Raw genomic sequence first — 22063 nt, 5'->3', positions numbered from 1 at the left:
TCCAAGAAGAGAGAAGAAATACAAAAACTCAAGAATACATGGCAACAATTGGATGGTTGTGCTCTCTAAATTGATGGTATAAGGTGGGAGAACTCGAGGTATCAAATGATAGTGGTTTAAGGATGGCCACCAACCATTGGAATTATTAGTGTAGTTCTTGGAACAATTCCAAATCTGGCTACAAGTTGAATTCTTCTACTAGAGGAAGTGCACCCTATTTTTCTAAAAGGGGAAACCATTAAGGTCTAAACCTAGAATGCTTGAGGCAGTTCCTTGAACATTCCAAATATGTCTAGAAGTTGAAGTGTTTTCCTAGAGGAAGTGTTCTAAAAAATGAGACCATTGAGGTATTAACCTATGGTGGTTTAAGGAAGGCCACCAACAAATGCACGCTCATGGGGCATTTCTCTGTCTTCGACTACAACTCTGAATCTAGGTATGGATGACTTTGGTGTAGAAATTCTTCAAATTCTCTACAAATCTACCTCTGAGATCTCTGTAGAAAATCTGACTATAGATTAACCTGATAATGCAATATACCCAAGCAAAATATTATAACCTACTTCTACTATCAATTTTCGGAAGCCTAAAGATAGAGAAAGATCGAGCTGAACACATATAACTAGAAGAAGAAGAACCAATCATTCAAGACACATGAAAATACTTTGGGGAAAGCCTAAGCTAAAAACCCTGCTATTTTTATTATCATACAAGGTGGAAATATATAGGAATTATACAAAGCCTTAGCTCTCACAGCTAGCCAGCTCTCAGTACAATCCTCACAGATTCTCACAGGCAATCTTGGCTTCTCACAAGCCTTCTCCTCTTCCCTCCAAGCTCCTATTTCCTTGCCATGTTCCTAGTGGATGATTCTCACCTCACCAAGTGGAACACTGCTCTAACACATTGTCAAAACTGTGCAATCCTCCAAGGAAACTTACCTTGACTGCGTGCATGAGTTTCCTTTATAGGAAAACACATGCAACTGATAGTACATTGTCCTTGACATTTAGCTCAACTGGGTCTTTCTCAGAATAAAAATGCATGAGTTTTTGATAAGGGAATCTTCAGTTATCTGGAGTACAGTGGTTGAGTGCATGCATGCATCAACTGACTGATAACTCTCTATTAGTTCCTCAAATAGTTTGGAACTAATTTAACTGGAATTAACTTAGTAAACTAAGCTAAATTATTACAATTCAAATATAACTCAATCTTATCTCCTTAATTAGGGGATAATATCCTTAATTGAAGGGATAATTGTTGCATGACTTCAGAAAGACTTCTAACTTGAATTTATCCAACTAATTAATCCATGATGAATTAAATAATTATTTCCAAGCAGCTGGTGAGACTAAATTCGATTTTAATTCAAGGACAAATTAAAATTGGAATTTCTGAATTCTATTTTTATCATTTCTTGTTACTATTTTCAACATTTGGTTGTAGGCTCAGTTGACAAGCTCAAGTTGTGGCTCCAGTTTGTTCGATGTATCTTTGAAGCTTGTAGATGACCATCAATTCCCCCTTATAAAATAAAAGGTGAGAAGATGAAGAAATCTCAACTACAAGATGTTTCAATACTTGATAATATTTCTGTGGCATGACCAGAATATTTTCTTGGTTGTTGAAGCCCGTCGCCAAGAAGTGATCCATCTAAAGTGAGTATTCCTTCTTGTAGGAGGCTTGTTTCTAAAGTATCTATTTGAATGATTAGTATTCTTACTACAATTCTCACATGGATGAAGATCAAAACAATGATCTTTCACATGGCCAACTCGATTATAGTGTTCGAATTTGACAATTTTTTGTTGTTGTCGAAGAGGAGCAGGGTCTTGAAGAGTTAAATATGAATTTTCATGAAGAACCCCAACACTTTTAAACTGAATGGTATTAGAGTATTATGGAAATGAAAGGAAACATCCTTTTCATATCCAAGACTGGTTTTGTGTTTGTTTCTCACAAGCTCTTCCCAAGGTCTGATGATTGGCTTGGGAAGTGCACTAGTAGGCTATTGGGATGTGTTATAACCAAGCCACTAAGAGGAAGAGGCATTCCATTATTTCGAGAGAATTTTGTTCCATAGTTGAGAAAATATAGCCAAGAGAGATAGGAGGTAGAGCACGCAGAGAGTATTTGTGCACTGTAGCAGCCCATGGGCCACATGCATTACTTCTTTATACTTGCAACCATATTTCTAGACATAGAAAGAAAGTGAAGCGACCTCACCTTCCAACTCGGGTTTATCCTAAAAGGGTTTTATAGAGATCATATATTGTGTCTTATGTGTGTGTGTGTGAGCTTATTTGGTCATTATATACTTTTCTACATAATTTCCATTCGCATGCATGCACTAATTACAGATAAATCTACATATTTTAAAGTTTAATAAAATCGTAATAGTGTAAAATCTCAGATTTTAAATATAATATTATCAAATTTTTTGTTACAAACTGTCCAGTGGAATATCCACGGTAGTTTAAGGATAATTTGGTATCATAGCCAGGTTTCTTTGGGTATTTGTGGATATTTGCAAGAGATATAGTTCAACAAGGTCGAGAATTATAAAACCCTTATCATGGCAGACGAATTTGTAAATGAACCTCATGATTAGAGAGAATTTTTTTGGAGAAATCACATCGAATATTTTCCTGGAGCCAACGTTTCAAACCCTCCACTGTGGTTCATCATCAGGGCAAAGGTGGAGTATTTGATCTAACATTAACAATATATATATATATATATATATATATATATATATATATATATATATATATATATATATATATATCTGTGGAGAGGCTTTAGAGAAACCAAGGAAAAATAAATTGATCCGTTAGAAAGTCAAAAATTAAAATTAATTTTTTTTTATTGAAACGTTATAAAGTCAAAGTAAAATGAAAATGAAAATAATAATTACAAACGTTCAAAAACATTCCCATAAATTGAAATAAAATTGGAATATAAAAATATAAACGTGAAACAGAATTAATGAGTAAAATAGATTAATATACATATATATATATATAATATATATATATATATATATATACTATATAAATAAAATAATAAATAATAATACTAAAAATAAAAATTAAAAAGAAGTATTAAAAATGAAGAATTAAGAATTATACAAAATTTTCAAAATAAATAAATAATAAATAATATATATATATATATATATGATGGGATCAACTAGTTTCTTCTCTATAGTTTGAGTTGAGTAGCGGAGAGGTCTTCGGTAATTCCCATCTTTCATGTTATCATATGTTCTTCAAGTTTCTTCTTCTCTAATTCATTCTTTTTCCTTGTCATTGTAGCACATTGCTAAACCCTACATACAACACATGACCATATTATATTATTGCATGGCTTCATATATATCCATCATAGCATTGATATGGAATCTCCATAACATTGTTTATTGAATATTTTCATCGTTGTTCTTTGGTATATAACCTTCATCGCATGGTAACAAATACTTTTATCAATGACTTCAGAAAGACGTCGGGAGGAGGAAAATGAAAGTCATCCGTGCGGGATTAGGGTAATACCCTAGGGTTTTACTGCAATTACTGAAGACTACAACCCTATACTGTCGCCGCTTGCTGCCTCTTGCTGTTGCCGTTACCATCTTCACACCCGTCGCTTTCGGCTACCGACTACTGGCTGGAATATGGGGGATAATATGGAGGTGGAAGAAGTGGATTACTCCGAGGAACCCTTTCCAGATCGGGTAATTTTTGGAAACCCATGTTTCTCTTCAACGGCTACGAACCCTATCCTATTATCTGCCCCGACTCCGCCATCTGCTTCGCCTGTCGTCACCTTACCGGGGTATTGCTCTGCGCCATCTCTCTCTGAGCCGCTTCCTGTTGACTCACCAGGTCTCGAAGCCCCTCCTCTATCTCTGGGCACCCTACATTTTCTTTCTACATATACGCCTCCCTCGCCTTCTTTTGACCCCCATCTGCCCCTCTCAACTTTCCTCACCGTGCCCCCGGTGGACATCCCCGTATCTGCAGCAGCAAACCCTTCTGCCTCGGGTCCCCAGCCTTCAGGCTGTTTTGAGACCCTAGTGGTGAAAGTAAAACTAGCAAAATATATTTCCCCAGAAGGTGTCCCAAACCCTTTGGTGGATCACCCTTCGGCTCCTCGCACCAAAAAAAGGAAGACTAAGTGCATAAAGGCGACCACTAAAGATATTACTATCAGATTTGGCAAGACCTCGGCCATAGGGGAAGCTGCGGTCATGGCGTGCACAGTGCTGGTTGGACATGTGCGTGGTCGAGCATACTCGGCCAACAGGCTGACACAATGGGTCAAGGAGATTTGGGGTGCTTTGTTGAAGGAACTGCCTGAAGTTCACGTCCTGCCCCGAGGGTGGTTCTCCTTACACTTTGCAAAGGAAGTTTACACGGATCTGGTACTTGCCAGGTACTGGCACATCGAGATGGCTCCGGTCCTTCTCAAGCGGTGGAGCCCATTATTCGACCCTGAACGAGAACAAATTGGGGCTGGACCACTCTGGGTACGATTGCCAGGGCTCCCATTACAGTACTGGTGTGAGGAAGTTTTTATCAGAATTGGAAATGCCCTAGGAACATATTTGGACCACGACCGCACTTTTGTTGAATCAAAAAACCGAACCCTTGCCCGTGTTCTGGTCCATTTGGACACTCGTGAGGGACTGGAGGAAAAGATAACTCTACAGTGGGGGAAGTACAACAGGATCCAGATCTTGGATTATGAAGGGGTTCCGTTTCGCTGCAGATGGTGTCATAAGGTGGGACATCTCTACAAAGATTTCCCACTCAACAGGAAATCAGAGGACTCTCCAAAGGTAACTCCTATTCCATCCAGGGTCAACTCACTGGCAGTCTCTCGCCCTCCCCCCTCGGGTCCTACCTCATCGGCAATCTCTCCTCTTCTCAAGACAGGGGTGGCTGGGCATGGACCATCTTCGCCGCCGATGACCAGAGCTCATGCTGTCGCTGAAGCCGCACAAGTCTCGGGTATTTCTCTGAACCCTTCCCCCTCATCATTTGAAAATATCTCATCTGTTGTTGTTTCATCGGCTCAGATTTCCATGGCACACTGTAACATGTCGGCCCCTCCCCTAATCGCCTCCTCTGCCCCATCTCTGCTTTCTCCTTCTAATTCCTCCATCTTGTCGACATCCTCTGGGGTCTCACCTACACACCATTATTTCCTCCACTCCAGATCCCACTCCAAGGATATTCTGACTCGTCAGGCCGGATTAGGGCTCTCTTTACCAGGCTCTGGTCCTTTGACTTCCAGAGGGAGGAAGTCTGATCTCTCCAAAGCCATTTTGCGAGCAAGGGCGGAGGTAGCCTCTGGCCGTCAATCCACTCTCGAAGGGTCCTTAGAGAAAATTATACCCCGAGAGGTGTTCCCCCATGAAATTCCTGTCCTTTAATTGCAGGGGCATGGCTAGTGCCTCCAAGAAACTAGCCTTGCAGAGACTCTTTGAAGTTGAACCGATTGACATTATTCTGCTTCAAGAAACCCTCGGTCCGGCCGAGTACATTACCCGTTCTCTGCAATCTCTGGTCCCGAGCTGGAATTTTGTGGCTATAGATGCTGTAGGGAGATCGGGGGGACTGGAAATAGGATATAACCCTAGATCCATTAGGGTTGATGCATCTTGGGGGGGATCGGGATTCATGGGCATCGATATTTTCTCTGCTGAACTCAGTAAAAATCTTCGGATCGTGAATGTATATGGACCCTGTCATCAGAGAGAACATTTCTGGCACCATCTCCTAAATCTCTCGATTCTGGCCTCGGATCACATTATCATCGGAGGGGACCTAAACTTTTCCTTGGGGTTCAGCGAATCCTGGGGGTCTTCGGCTCAGGTTGATGCTATCACAGGGCACATGACAAATCTTCTGGATCAGACCAATTTTGTAGATGTCCCCATGCACAAACCACTCCCCACTTGGAGAAACAGGAGAGTGGGTGAAGCAGCTTTGGCTCGAAGACTAGACAGATTTTTGATGAAGGGTCCGCTTATACAACAACTGCATCACTACAAGCAATGGGTAGGCTCAGGGGGTATTTCAGATCATTCCCCTATATATCTGGAAATCCAAGGACCTCACCAAAAGCCGAAAGCCCCCTTTAAATTCAATCACGTCTGGTTGCAGGACCCTGATTTCATTAAATTGGTCTCTGACTTCTGGACTGCCAACCCTATCAACAGAGATGAATCATTGGCAAAGGGGTTCTGCAATAACCTATCCAAGCTCAAACACCTCTCTATCAATTGGGCTAAGGAAAAGCTTATTCGGGAAAATGCACAGCTCACTCACATTGAAGCTGAACTGAGCTCCTTATTAGATGATTGAAGTCTGGGATTCATCTCAGCGGATGATAAGGTGCATTTGATCGAGCTGGAAAATCAAAAGGCCCATATTCTAAAAGTGAGGGAGGAATCCCAAAGGCTGAGGAGCAGAGCCATTTGGCTGAAAGCTGGTGACGACAATACTAGGTTCTTTCAAAATTATGCAAAGGGTCGAAGGGTTGCTAATACTATCTGGAATCTCCCTCTACCTGAGGGAGGCCTAGCTGACTCTTTCAACAAGCTCTCCCATCTAGGTACTACTCACTTCAGGAACCTCTATAAGAGTCCTCCAGATGCAAATCTGGCTGATATCATAAATGTGGCAGGTCATTTCCCTAGATTTGTCAATGAGGAAGATGCAGAAGAGCTCTTTGCACCGGTAACCTCTGGGGAACTGGAAGGCACATTAAAATGGTTCAAAAAGGATAAGAGTCCAGGCCCGGATGGCTGGACTATTGAGTTCTATCTTGCCTTCTATGAGATATTGGGGCCAGACCTACTGAAGGTAGTGGAGGAAAGCAGAGCTACTGGATCTCTATATCATGCCATCAATTCGACTTTTATTGCTCTCATCCCAAAGTCTGATTCTCCATCCTCTTTCGATGATTACAGACCCATATCTTTGTGCAACTGTCTTTACAAGATCATTTCCAAGATTATTGCCAACCGTCTCAGACCTATTCTCTCCCGGCATATTGCTCCTCAACAATTTTCCTTCCTTGAAGCCAGACAGATTCATGAAGCCATAGGATCGGCTCAAGAAGCCCTACACTCTATCTGGTCCAGACATCTTAAAAGTATCATTCTCAAGATCGACCTGTCGAAAGCTTTCGATCGAGTCAGCTGGCTCTACATCAAGATGCTTCTCATCCATCTGGGTTTCCCTCATAATTTCATTACTTGGATCATGGCCTGCATTACCACTCCCACTTTCAGTGTTCTTATAAATGGCTCGGCTTCCCATTTCTTCCACTCTGAAAGGGGGCTTAGGCAAGGTTTTCCTTTATCTCCCCTCCTCTTCCTTATTGTCATGGAAGGCCTAAGTCGTTTAATTGCATCGGCCAAGAGGGAAGGAGACCTTTGTGGCCTCAAGATCTCGGATGACTGCTTTCTTACCCATCTACTATTTGTGGATGACGTGCTTATCCTGCTGGATGGCAGCATCCGGGATTCCCTTTCTTTCTCCAGGATCCTTCACCTTTTCTCGTCAGCCTCTGGGATGCTTGTCAACCAATCCAAATCTACTATCACTTTTGCTCGCACTTCTGTCCATGAATCACATTATGCTCATCAGGTTTTTCCATACAGTATCCACCCAATGGATAGAGGACTCAAATATCTGGGTTTTTGGTTAAAACCCACCAGTCAGAGGATAGCAGATTGGGTTTGGCTTGTCTCAAAATTGGAGAAAAGACTGTCCAGTTGGAGTCACAGATACTTATCCAGGGCGGGAAGGTTGGTTCTTATCAAATCGGTCCTGGAAGCCACCCCAGTTTTCTGGATGGCACTTGCATGGATACCTAGGAATATCCTTTCTCGCTTACAACAACTATGCAACAAATACCTTTGGGCTATAAATCAAGACAAAAAATATTCGCCTGGATCAGCTGGCAAAAGATTGTGCTGCCAAAGAAATTGAGGGGATGGGGATTAAAAAATCTCCCCCTATTTGCACAAGCCCTTGCTGCAAAAATGGGTTGGACCCTGTTGACTAGTCAGAACCTATGGACTCATATCTCATATCATAAATACATCTGGCCACAACACTTGATGGATTGGGTCAGACTGCCTAGTTGGCCGAGGACAGGTATCTCATTAGTGTGGAAGGCTTTGATTCACTCCCTGCCCCATATAAGAGACAATCTGGTGTGGAGGATAAATGATGGCTCCCTGGCACAGATTGGACTAGATCCGTGGATTGGAGGTGTGTTGGAAATAATACTGAGAGGGGGGGTGAATTAGTATTATCAAATTCTTTTCAATATATCTTCCAGATTTATGTTAGGATATTCCGACACATAGGAAATAGTTAAGTTCAACTTGGTCTAGTATAGAGTTAGGTATAGAGTTAGGTAAAGTGTGTTTCTTTACCGTTGTACATTTTGTAACTTACAATCCGACGGTCACGATATGTAGTGATCCGACAGTTCACTCTCTCCTCGGTATTGCCGACACTTGATCCGTCACTTGACACTCGATTGGTCCATGAGTTCTATTTAAAGCACGTGGAGGGTCATTATTCGGGCAATCCATCTATGAGAGAAAGCTTATGTAAATTTTCATTCTTTGATTAATAAATTGCCTGAAGTGGCCACGTTGGCTCAGGCCGTGGACTGTTTCCCTCTTTGAGGGTTTTAACCACGTCAAAAATACTGGTGTATTGATCTGTGATCTGGTTGTGAGCGGTGTCCTTTTGGTGTTCTTTCTGAGGAACTTACCCTATAAATTCCTACATGGTATCAGAGCTATTTGAGGGCCGCGTCCGTTGGTGATCCAAATCTGACGCCGGTAGAACTGCATGCGGCTGTCGTTTCCTAGATCTACTGTTTTTGACTGCTTTCGGGCTGAGAGGACTGCTCTGTTGTGTTCGGAGCATCTGTTCCAGTGAGGAACCCCTTTCGTTTCACGCGAAAAGGTTTCCGGTAGCCCTATCTGCGTCATTTTTAAGATCTGGAGGTATACAGTGTTTATCTGCAGTTTACTATTATTTTCTCTCTGGTTATTTTGGTTTCTGTTTATTTAGATTTTTTTAATTACCGGATCTATACCTTTCATTTCTGCGTATGCTCTTTGCCCTGCGACTCTGTGCGATCTGGGCAAATCAGAAACAGAAAGGAAGTTTTTTTTCTCATGCGTATGCTCTTTTCCCTGCACCTTAGTGTGATCTTGGAAAATCAGAAACATTGAGAAAAATATTTAGTTTCCGGCTAAAGCTAACTTCAAGCCGTAAGGTTCGTTTTTCTTTGCATATTCGTGTTGGGTTTTGTGTTTTTGTTTTGTAGGAAAAAAAGAGCTTTCTCAAGGCAAGCACGCAACCCAAGGCCCCCCCCCCTCTCTCTCTCTCTCTCTCTCTCTCTCTCAAATTTTTTGTATAGCTCAATTGGTTCAAAGCTATTTTAAGAGAGTAGAGGTCTTGGGTTCAAATCTCCATTTTGTGGGGGCGTTTTTTTTCATTCCCGCACATTCGCGCACTTTGCCGGCAACTTCAACAATTTTTTTTCAAAAAGCCATAATTTCTTCATCCGGAAGCCTTTTTCAGAGCCGTTTTTTTTTAAAACAGCCTAATTTTTCGAGATCTATCCATTGGAACACTTACTTTCAGCATCTTCAGCTTCAGTTTTTTTTAAAATGGAAATTCCATGCCAAGTCATTCTTGACAGCACTAACTACTTCCAATGGATATCCTACATGGAAGATTTACTTAGAAGTAAAGGTCTCTAGCCACAGGCCAAGAGAAGAAACCAAAAGATGAAGACAAGGCTGCAAAATGGGAAAATAGACAAGATCAAGCACGTGGTTTGATAGGGATGTCTATTTCTCCTGATCTTAGATTCCATATTACAGAACTTGATACTCCTCATGAAGCATTAGAACAAATCACTAAAGTTTTTGGGATTAAAAATGAAATTAGAGCCCATCAACATGAAAATGAGTTGCTTACATTGGATCCTAATAATTTTTCTTGCATTGAAGATTTCTTGTCCAAATTCAAGACCCTTAGATATCTCTTGGAAGGTGTTAAGGTTAAGAAAGAAGATAGTAACCTTATTTATTCCATCCTTACTAAGTTGGGACCAGCCTACTCTGTATTTGTTTCCACCTTCCATTCTACAAGGGAAGCTTTCATTTGTCAAGGAAAAGACTACAAGGCCCCTTCCTTTGACTCTTTTTGTGATTCTTTAATAAGAGAACAAGAAAAACTCTTACACCTTGGTCTTCTTAATCTTGGAAACTCTTCCAAGAAAGCGTTAGCCGCCCAGCAGCAACCAAATTCAAAGAATCCTAAGAAGTCATATCCTAAAAAGAATGGTCCTAAACCAAACAAGGGTCCTAAGTAAACTCACCCTCAAAATGAAAGATCATTTCAGCAAAATGATAAGACCAATAAAAACAAATGGAAGAAGACTGATAGACATTGTAACTTTTGTAATCGAGATGGCCACTTAGAATCTAAATGCTTTAAGAAGATGGAAGCCTTGGAAGCCGCAATGAAGAAACATAACATCCATGTGGAGCATTCTTCAACTTCAACTTCAACTTCATCTTCAGGAATGGCACTTTCTGCATGTCGTTGTCAATCATCTCAGTCTGGTTATGCATTAAATGTATCTTCTTCTTCTCATTCTCATGAGTGGCTCATTGATTCTGGAGCCTCTTATCACATGGCCAAAAACAAAGCCATGTTTTCTTCATTAAATGAGTGTAACACCAAAAATATATATGTTGGTGATGATAGATCTCTTAATGTTGTAGGGACTGGAACTGTTCATCTAGACAATGGTCAGTTTAATGATGTATTATGTGTTCCAACCTTATCCTGCAACCTTCTATCTGTATATCAGATAACTCATTCAGGTGAAGGTAAAATTGTTGAATTTTCACCTCATGATGTTGCAATCAAGGATTTAAGATATCCTAAACAGATTCTAGCTACTGGTATTGCTGATGATTCCACAAGGTTGTATAAGTTTCACAACTTTGGGTCATCAAATCTTCCCTCAGTATTTGTTGCTCATAATGATGAAGTGAGCAAACTTTGGCATGAGCGATTTGGTCACTTAAACTATCGCTCCCTTCAGCATCTATGTAAAGAAAATATGGTGACAGGTCTTCCTATGGTATCTTGCAGAGATGGTGTTTGTTTCGGATGTGTACTTGGAAAACATCATCGGGACAGTTTTGAAAAATGTGCCTCTTGGCACGCCTCAGCCCCTTTACAGCTTGTGCACACTGATTTATGTGGTCCACTTCATGTTGCTTCGTTCTCTGGCTGCAAGTATTTCTTAACTTTCATTGATGATTTCTCCAGACGCACTTCGGTATACTTCTTAAAACTCAAGAGCGAAGTATTTAACACATTTTTGGCCTTCAAAGCCTTTGTTGAAAAACAATATGGACATCAAATTCTTAAGATAAGAACTGATAATGGCGGAGAATATGTTAAAAACACATTCATCAACTTTTGCACCGAAAATGGAATTCAAATGCAACATACTGTTCCATACACTCCACAACAAAATGGTGTAGCTGAAAGGAAAAATTGCACCTTAAAGGAAATGGCTATTTTAGTTTGCAGATTACTGTGGTGTGATTTTTGAATGGAGTTCGGATTTTCCACAGTGTTCATGTTTTGTAGTCGACGTTTCGAGTCTGAAACTAGACTCATCATCAGGACAAAATGTGAGGAGAAAAGAAGGAAATAGGGGGAGATTTCCTGGGTTTTCATCCTGGGTTTTGCATATTTATACCTAAAATTTCCTTCTTTTCTCCTCACATTTTGTCCTGATGATGAGTCTAGTTTCAGACCCCCGCACCTGCACCGTGGATCGCCTGCGGACCTCTGAATAGAGCCAAATTAACAGTCCTCCAATGTGCCACAGACAGTCAAATCCACAAATCTGATCATGCGCCAGAGAGATCACGACCTATCAATAGATCCGCCTTACAATTTATAGATTTTACCTTGATTTAGATCTAGCTTTTCAAACCGATCACCCAACATTTCAGATCTTAAGATATTCAAATTTCACAAGTGACTAGCCAAATGATCTCCTTTCCTTTTTATAGGCAAGCCCTTACTCAAACCATGGATCAAAACCATAGAAAACCAATACAAGGGACCCAAAACCGGGGTTCAATAATTTAGATGCTATACCACGGACCAAAACCATATGATCATATACGTCGGACTAAATACCATGGACCACCATAGGATTTCCCACGTGCGTGCACTTTTCTCTGCATGAAAGTGCGTGTACTGGGGGTCCGCACCTTCTGTTCGGATAACCTGCGGACATGACCGCACTTTGTGAATGGCGTGCCTGCGGGCCCGCACCTTTTGAACAGTGTACCTACGAACCCCTTATTTTCTATCATTTTGAGAGCCTGAACAGAGATTTGCCACTTGAGTGAGTTGCCATCAAGTACAACACCTATGCCATAGTGCCAAACCTGAATCATAATGCCAACAAGGTGGAGGTAGGCACTTACTCTCACAAGACCTCATCATGTATCTCCACTCCCATGAGATCAGGGTATTCTCACATATTGCAGATCAACAGAACACAGGGATATTTGCACAAGCATGGAAATCGGCTCGCCAACTTGATCTACCTCCTAGATGGCACCAGGAATGGCAAGAGTATATATCAGCGCTATCTGAATCTCACATCAGGATTAAAGAGGGACCTGATGAATTAGTATGGTGCCAGGCCGAGAATGGCAAATATTCTCCAAAATCAGGATACATTTCTTTAAATCTTCATAAGAGACCAGAATCGATTACAAACTGGTGGAGAAGCATTTGGAAACTCACTGCTCCGCCGCGAACCAAATTATTCTTCTGGTGCATTCTGAGAGACAAGGTGCCTACGGGGGAACACCTAACTCACAGAGCTTTTCAAGGGCCCACCTGGTGCATTCTGTGCAAATGTGCATCTGAATCTACAGACCACCTTTTTTTGCACTGTAGCGTCATACTTTCTCTTTGGCGTGCCTTATCCACCTCTATCCGATATACTGGGCAATGGGATGGAATTGATCTGGGCAGCGCTTGGGACGATTGGTCAAATAGACACAAGGGATCAAATCTTCAGAACCTACCCTTGCTTGTCAGTTGGTATATATGGAAAGCCCAAAACCGTCTCATCTTCGATAACAGACCAGCGCATTGGCCTCACATTGAGGCTGGGATAATTTCTGCTTTCAGGGAACTGCCAGATCCTCCGCCTCCTAGAGAGCGTCGTCCTCATCCTCCTCCTTGTATAGACAAAAATACTCCCTGGGCTTTCTTTGACGGTGCTGCAAACCAACAAGGCTGTGGTGGTGGTTTCATTTTGTATATCAGTGAACATCACCTCTATAAAGTCAAGATGGGATTGGGAGCTGGAACCAATAATTATGCTGAGCTCATTACCTTGCGCCACTTATTGCATTTCTCCTTGGGACACCAGTGCAACAATTTAAATATATTTGGGGACTCAAAGATTATTATAAATTGGTTCAATGGCATTTCTGCTTGTCACATTCACACACTCAGCAACATTTTAAACGAGGTAAATATTTTCAAGGCAGAATTTAACAATATCTCTTGCTCTCATATCTACAGGGAGCATAACGGCAATGCTGACAAATTATCCAAGGAGGCCGTGTTATTGCCCAGAGGTGAATGGGTGATAACTGAGCAGAGAGGGACAAATGAATATCAGTATTACCACCGGCCATATATAGATCCACACTATCAGAGGGACCTTGGTCCTTGACCAAGCTTTTTGGTTTTGTAAATTCTGGAACAACACAAAATTTTTGACAAATTTTGGGAATTTTTTGAAAGGGCCCTGCGTGGCTTATGTACAGGCCTAAACAAGCATACTACAGTTTATATTTATTCACAGCTAACTATAGCAGATCGCCCTGCGTGGTGTTTCTGGAACAGTTCATAGTATCTTTTGACTTAGTTACCGGAGAATCCATAGTACGAACCATTTTTATGTCAACGTTTCAAATCCCAACTGGGATCCATCATCAGGACTTATGAATGATGATAAAAGAAGAGCTGATTAGAAGGAAATAAATAATAATGAGGATAATAAATTTAAGGATCAGCGGAATGTCGGCTTGAATATTTATTTTTATTAATTAATTAATTTATTTATTTATTTTATTATTATTATTATTATTTATTTATTTATTTATTTTGAATAAATTATTTTTATTTTTACTGTTGAGTTTTATATATTAATTTTTACTGATGAGTTAATATATTAATTTAAATTATTAAAATTCATAACCTTAATGGTAATAATAATCATTAAATATTTAATATATGTTAATTTAATATTATTTATTTTATTTTGAATGAGAAATGTTTATTTATTTTTAATATATATTAGTATTTAAAGAATAGAAAAATAAGTATATTGTATTAATATTTAAAATTATTTAATTTTTTTAATTTGAAATTATATTAATATTAATAATAATTAATATATTAATTAATTGCTATATAAATTAATTAATATACTAAACTAATTAATATTAATAAAAGTTAATAATGTTAATAAATCAATATTAATAATGTTAATAGATATTAATAGTGTTAAAAATATTAATAATACTTAGGAGGCGGGAATGGAGCAGGGGAGAGTTTTGAGTCTTGGTCAGAGAACTGAACCTCGAACAGGGTTTGGGTAGGCAGTCGAGACCTGACGCCCTGCACAGCTGCCGACGTAGGAGCTTTCCTTTCAGCTATTGCAACTGGCAGATGGAGGTTAAACCGTGTTTTGACATTTTCTTTTGGTCGGTAATGTAAAACATTATTATTGTCAACTGTCTGCTGTTTCCGTTCACTTTGGTCTGTCGGTAGTCTTTTTACCTTGGAAAGTTTCAACCATGGTTAAACCCGCAAAGTTTTTAGCACTGGACCCAGATGTTGAAGATATTCTCTCCATGTGGGGGAAGGAAATCAATTCTCAGAATGTGGATTACTATTTTGGGTCTGTAGAAATTCCTAGACTGGAGTCTGTATCTCAGGCGGAGACCCCTCAGGTTTTATCCCAAGGCAAGGGGCCAGACAGAGTGGTTCAGAATGATGGTTCAGAGGTCGGCCCTATACAACCAGAGAAAGGGTCTGAATCGAGAGGGGTGAATGCGACCAGTTTGCCCACGGACCCAAAGGGCAAATCACTAAAAACTCGGTTTACAAACCCTAAGGGGCTCGAAGAAATAACCCATTTAGGGTTTCCAGCAGGCTTCGAGCAACCTAGATTTCCAGGAGTTTCAACCTCGATAACGAGGATTTCCCTTCCAAGAGAACCCCAAGGCCAACTTGAGACTCAAACAAGCGAGCTCGGCGTTTCTTTAGCAGGTGGGCAGGAAGGTAATGATGGTTTGGATGCGGATAACTTGTTCTCTGGGAATGACGATTTGGGACTTTCAGGACAGATCCCGCCTTTGTGGGAATCAGAAACCCTATTGGGCTCAGCACAGATAACCCCAGATAATAACGAGGATCGTGAAGGAAGAAGACCGGCGATGGAAAGCTTAAGGCAAAAAGGAGCGACAAGGAAACAGAAAAGACCCATTGGAACACAGGTGATAGCAGACAATCTGGTACTGGGGATGGAGGTGTCCATGATAGAAGCTCTAGCGGTTGCAGACTGCACTTTGGTAGGCAGAGTCAGAGGTAAGCTATATACATCTGATTTTCTTCAAGAATGGGGTGAAAGAAGTTTCACGTCAGAGAGACCTGTACATTTCGAAGCCCTAGTATTAGCAAAAGGTTGGTTCAAGTTCAGATTTGCTGACAGAGAATCGGCGGATTGGGTCCTGCAGCGTATATGGCATATTGATAACATACCTGTTCTGTTAAAAAAATGGTCTCCTTTGTTTGATGCTATCAAGGAGCGCACGGATGTATTTCCTGTTTGGGTGCGTGCTCCGGGTTTACCCTCCTTCCTATGGACTGAGGAAGTATTCAAAACCATCGGTAATAGGTTGGGGGCATACATGGATGCGGATATGTCTTTCTTGACAACGAAAAATAGGGCAATTGCGCGCATTCTAGTCATGCTCAAACCGAGCAGGGGCCTGGCACAAAAGATTAATCTACAATTCCATGAATATGTATATGAGCAGATTTTAGACTACGAATACTTGCCTTTTAGATGCCATTGGTGCCACGAGTATGGGCATATGGCAAAAGATTGTCCACATAAGAGAAGAAGGAGACATTTTCGTAGGACAACTGCTCACAGAGTAAATGTTCAAGACGATGTTCAGATGACGATGGAGCAGGACTTGCCGGAGCCGCAAGACCCAATGAATCTGGAGGCAGAGGAGACAGAGAAAGGGCCAGCGGATGAATGCGAACAATCTAAGGAGATGGCGGTGGAAAATGGCAAAGATCAGGAAGCTGTGGAAGGGGTCGTCGAGGAAATAGCTAAAGACCAGGAAGCTGTGAAAGGGTTCGTCGAGGAAACAAATCAAGACCAATCCGACGAATCGGAGAAGGGTAAGTGCTCAGGGACTCCTATCTCCTCTTTTATCTCTCCTCAGCATCCTTTTGTAAATCATAATATTGCTTCTTCGTCATATAAAGAGCAAGAAAATTATAATGTTGATAATATGGATCATTTAATGTTAAATCCGGATGTGGAAACATTAACTGAAACCTTACCGCTTCTGGATATAAATTGTGAAGACAAATGGCCTCCTCTCTCTCTCCCTGTGACCCGGACTCCTTGCCCATACAATCTGAGATCTTTGGGTGGGAACCAAGTGACTCAGGGGTCTTTAGGTGGGCTGGGAATGATACATTCACAGAACAAATCCAAAAACAAACGTGGACGGAAATCTGATCTGTCCAAGGCGAAACTTAAAGCAAAGATGGATGTTGCAGATGGTAAACAATATTCCATCCCGGGGGTTCTTAGAGCAGCACATCCCCCTGAGGGAGTAATCAAATGATCCTGACATCCTGGAATTGCAGAGGTTTGGCCAGCAAACCTAAAAAACTGGCCTTGAAAGAATGGATTTTCAACTCAAAAGCAGATGTTATTTTTCTGCAAGAAACCCTGGGGAAGGCTTATGAGATTGAACCTATGCTTAATTCCCTTCTGCCTGGGTGGACTTTCAGTGCTATGGATGTCTTTGGACATTCGGGGGGAATTGCAATTGGGTACAAAGAAGGGAGGGTAAAAGTTCTCAATAACTGGGGGATGAAGAATGTTATGGGAATGGAGATAATATCCCCTGATTTCCTTTTCCCCATCACCATAGTAAATATCTATGGGCCATGTCAAGGCAGGGAATTTTTCTGGGATGAATTGATGACAAAATCTGTTTTGAAAGCACCTGTGATGATTATGGGAGGTGATTTAAATTTTACTTTGGGTAGAGCTGAAGCTTGGGGACCATCGGCGAGAGAAGATCCTCTTACAGATTTTTTCCATAATCTCATCACAGAGAATAACTTTATTGACCCTCTCCCGATCAAGCTAAAGCCTACTTGGAGGAATCGAAGGATAGGAGCAGACAGGATTGCCAAAAGATTAGATCGATTCCTGCTGTCGGACTCTTTATCCTCCAAAGCTCCTTTGATCAGACAGTGGGTTGAGGAAATAGGGAATTCGGATCACTTCCCGATTTTCTTAGACATATCTACTCCTCCTCACAAACCCCCCGCCCCTTACAAATTTAATCCTGCTTGGCTACAAGATCCAACGTTCAGCAATCTGTTTAAAAAAACTTGGATTCACCCTGAACACAATGCAGGCGAGGAGAAAAGCTTTTTGTTCATGGAAAATTTAAAAAGATTGAAATCAGCTACAATTTCCTGGGCAAAGGATAGGAAATTGAAACAAAATGAGGAGCTGATCTGTATAAGGGAGGAGCTGAAACAGATGGAGGGTTTGGATTCAGACGGATACTCATCTCAAGAATCTAAGGATAGAATCCTTCTTTTGGAGAAGCAGCAAACCAAAATTCTTTTGGAAAGGGAAGAAGAATGGAGAATAAAGAGCAGGGCAATTTGGCTAAAGTTTGGGGATGAAAACACTAAATTTTTTCATAATTTTGCAAAAGGAAGGAAATCAATAAACACTATATGGCACCTTAAAGATGAAGAAGGAAGAGATGTCAGGTCCTTTCCAGAGCTTTCTGGTTTAGGGAAAAGACATTTTCAAAACATTTTTGCTGATCCAGGAGAGGCTACTATTGCAGAAGTCTTTAAAACTGTGCAATGTTTTCCCAGATTCATTGAGGAAGACGAATCTGAAGATCTTACAATTCCGGTCACTAAGGCGGAGATTGAAGCAGCTATGAAGCTTATGGGAAAAGACAAAAGCCCAGGCCCTGATGGCTGGACAATAGAATTGTTTCTCCATTTTTTTGATCAAATTGGAGACGAGATAACTGAAGTAGTTGAAGAGTCAAGACTGAAAGGAGACATCTATAGACCATTTAATTCAACATTTATTGCTCTCATACCAAAGAAGGATGAGCCGGAAAGTTTTGAAGATTTCAGACCAATTTCATTGTGTAACTGCATTTACAAGATTATTTCAAAGGTTATAGCCCTCAGATTAGCTCCAATCTTGTCAAGGAACATATCTATGGAACAATTTGGGTTCCTGGATGACAGACAAATCCATGAAGCTATAGGGGTCGCTCAGGAGGTAATCCATAGTGTCAAAATGAAGAAAAAGAAGGGTGTTGTTCTCAAAATTGACCTTTCCAAAGCATATGATAGGATAAGCTAGCTCTATCTACGAATGCTTCTAACTCATGTGGGATTCAGCTATCCATTTGTCAGCTGGATCATGGGGTGCATTACAAATGTCAGCTTTGCAGTTTTGGTCAATGGAGCTGCCTCTTCCTTTTTTACTAGCCAGAGAGGCCTCAGACAAGGGTGTCCTTTATCCCCTCTCCTGTTTCTCCTTGTGGCTGAAGGGCTTAGTAGACTGATACATAAAGCCAGAAGAGAGGATAAGGTAAAAGGTATTGAGGTAGCAATAAATCTCTACATCACCCATCTTCTTTTCGTTGATGATATATTGATTTTTACTAATGGTAATTACAGCGAATTAAAGGAGATAAAATGCATTTTTGATCTTTTTCTAAAAGCAACTGGAATGCAGATAAATTCTGTGAAATCACAAGTTTGTTTGGCAGATGTGGATAGAAGGGAAAGAAATCATTTGGCCGATCTTTTTCCTTTTCCTAGCCAATCTCTGGATGTTCCCTTCAAATACCTGGGTTTTTGGTTAAAACCAGCTGCTTACAGAAAAGAAGACTGGAACTGGATCATAGCAAAAATTGAATCCAGAATTTCACATTGGAGCTATAGATGGTTGTCCAGAGCAGGTAGGTTGACTCTTATTAAATCAGTCTTGTTAGCCATCCCAATTTACTGGGCTGCCCTAACTTGGATTCCTAAAGGTGTAATGGAGAAAATCAGAAGAATTTGTTGTAGATTTTTATGGGCAGGCTCTAAGGAATCCTCCGGTTTACCATGGGTGGCATGGGACAAAGTGGCCAGACCAAAAGAGTGGGGAGGTTGGGGGATTAAAAGACTCCCTGAGTTCAGCACTTCGTTAGCAGCAAAGTTAGGTTGGAGGCTTATAACTATAGAAAACCTGTGGACAAGGGTGGTTAAAAGGAAGTATATAGATCCAATGCCTTTGGAAGATTGGATTCGGAGTCAGAATAAGAAGGCAAAAAACTCTTCTGTAATTTGGAAGGCCACGGTGGATGCATTCTCAGTGATTGAGCAAGGGTTAGCATGGAAAGTGGGAGATGGCAGACAAATCAGGATTGGCAGAGACCCTTGGGTTGGGTGTAATGAAGCTTATGCCTTATCGCCAGGGCTTCTTCGACATCTTGAGTCCAAAGGTATCACCTCAATAAATCAGGTGGAAAGAGTTGGGCAGTCTACTATTTGGGGACAGGCTTGGAAGGACGATGAAGAGTTAGGGCTAAATGCTAGATGGAAGAATGAATGGACAGGCTTCATCAAAGAACTAAAACGATCCAATGTTAGGATAAGAGAGGAACCTGACAGGTTAATGTGGGCTCACAGCAAATCTGGGGGGTATTCTCCAAAAGAGGGATATTCTTTTCTATTGGGAAAGAAAGGATGGGGAGTTCCGGAATGGTGGTCCAAAGATTTATGGAAACTCAAAAGCCCTGCCAAATCCAAGCTCTTTCTCTGGTGTATTTTAAAAAGGAAGGCTCCAACATGGGAAACTCTACAATCTAGGTTTTTAGCTGGTCCAGGGCGATGTCCTTTGTGCAAATCTGATGAGGAAACTACAAATCATCTTTTTACCACCTGTTCTTTCTCGAGGAAGATATGGGAGGAGGTCACTGGTTTTCTCAAGGTAAATGCACAGTGGGGAAATGATCCGCTGGGCGATACTTGGAGAAAATGGTGGCAAACTTATTCGGAAGGGAATATGAGGAACTTGCCTATTATCTTCTGCTGGGGTGTGTGGCTTGCGAGAAATAAGAGTCTGTTCCAAGATCAAAACACACCGACTTCTGTTATTGCCTCTAATATCACAGCCATTTATTCTGCTCTGCCTCCTCCTGAGGAAAAAAAATCCAGAACAAACCAAAATAACATCATTATACAGGAGGATATCCCTTGTGGTTTCTTTGATGGAGCCTCACAAAACAATAGGGCTGGTGCAGGCATGTGCATACATATCAATTCAGAACATACTCTAAAAGCCTCGGTTGGGTTGGGTACAGGAACAAATAATTTTGCAGAACTTTCTTCCTTACGTCTCCTATTATGCTGGCTACAACACAAAAACATCAACTCTATTCAGATATTTGGGGATTCTCTTAATGTTATAAATTGGATCAATGGTTTAGCTGCTTGTCAAAATCAAATTTTGATGACAATTGTTGAAGAGATTTTATATCTGAAGACATTCTTTAACAGGTTCTCATTATGCCATATCTACAGGGAAAGGAACGAAGAAGCAGATCAACTATCTAAGGCTGGTCTACAACAGGATCCGGGCAGCTGGGCGATAGAAGAGATACATCAGGGGCAGTCTTACAGAACAGACCAGCCTCCATATGATCAGCAACAGTAATTTCAGAATATGATCAGCTCCATTTTTGACGGCACCATTTACAGTTTCTCTATATACTGTTACATATTTTGTATATATTTTTCCTTAGTAGTTTTATCATTCGGCAAATAGATCATAGTATTCAGACCTCTTTTTAATATTTTTGGAACATTACTATTGCTGGTGGACATACTTTTTTGACTGTACGGGGTTGTTTTTTCTTTCTCTGAAGGAGACTCCGGTTTACACTTGCTATTTTGATTTATGGATTTTAATCCTCCTCCCGGGAGGAAGACTACTACAGGTTTCAATCAGCAGAAAAGCTCCCTGAGGGTTGAGCTGTGAATGTACTAATGAGCCCAGCATGGCTTAAGAACAATTGTATGTAAACTTTTTAAAATCATAATAAAAAGTTGTGCTTTTTTCCCCGGAAAAAAAAAAAATATTAATAATACTTAATTAATAATCACTTAATAATTAATTAATAGTAATTAATATTAATAATAATTAATATATTAATTAATTGCTATATAAATTAATTAATATATTAAACTAATTAATATTAATAAATGTTAATAATGTTAATAAATTAATATTATTAATGTTAATAGATATTAATAGCGTTAATAAATATTAATAATACTTAATTAATATCACTTAATAATTAATAAACAGTAGTTAATATTAATACTTGATAATTAATATTAATTAATATTACGACATCATAATTAATAATTAATATTAATAATTAAAATAGTACCCTTTATTATGATTTATTATTTATTTATTTATTATATATATATATATTTATTATTATTATTATTATTATTAATATATTTTTATTTTTTAAGTTCAGAATAAATTTTTTTAATAGTAGTTAATGATAATG

General features: G+C 40.1%; 1 protein-coding gene across 1 annotated transcript; it reads left to right on the top strand.

Annotated features, from left to right (window-relative positions):
• Positions 1-17052: 17052 nt before the first annotated feature.
• LOC149233831 (uncharacterized) lies at positions 17053-21195 on the top strand. Its single transcript, XM_089382307.1, has 3 exons — positions 17053-18657; positions 19228-19453; positions 19691-21195. Exons 1-3 carry the CDS (start codon positions 17053-17055, stop codon positions 21193-21195), a joined length of 3336 nt encoding a protein of 1111 aa, XP_089238433.1.
• Positions 21196-22063: the final 868 nt, after the last annotated feature.

The sequence above is a fragment of the Pinus tabuliformis genome, chromosome J (genome assembly GCF_031772625.1).
Source record: "Pinus tabuliformis cultivar Carrire ecotype Pingquan chromosome J, CPIR1, whole genome shotgun sequence".
In the NCBI taxonomy this organism is placed as follows: domain Eukaryota; kingdom Viridiplantae; phylum Streptophyta; class Pinopsida; order Pinales; family Pinaceae; genus Pinus; species Pinus tabuliformis.
This window is presented reverse-complemented; position numbering and strand designations above follow the sequence as displayed.

Bases quoted from the DNA above. Each gene is read 5' to 3' on its own strand.
- LOC149233831 (XM_089382307.1), top strand. From the start codon at position 17,053: ATGATCCTGACATCCTGGAATTGCAGAGGTTTGGCCAGCAAACCTAAA. The intron at 18,658-19,227 runs GTTATAGCCCTC...ACTGGAATGCAG, and splicing joins TTTACAAGATTATTTCAAAG to ATAAATTCTGTGAAATCACA. The intron at 19,454-19,690 runs GTAGGTTGACTC...CTTCGTTAGCAG, and splicing joins TAGATGGTTGTCCAGAGCAG to CAAAGTTAGGTTGGAGGCTT.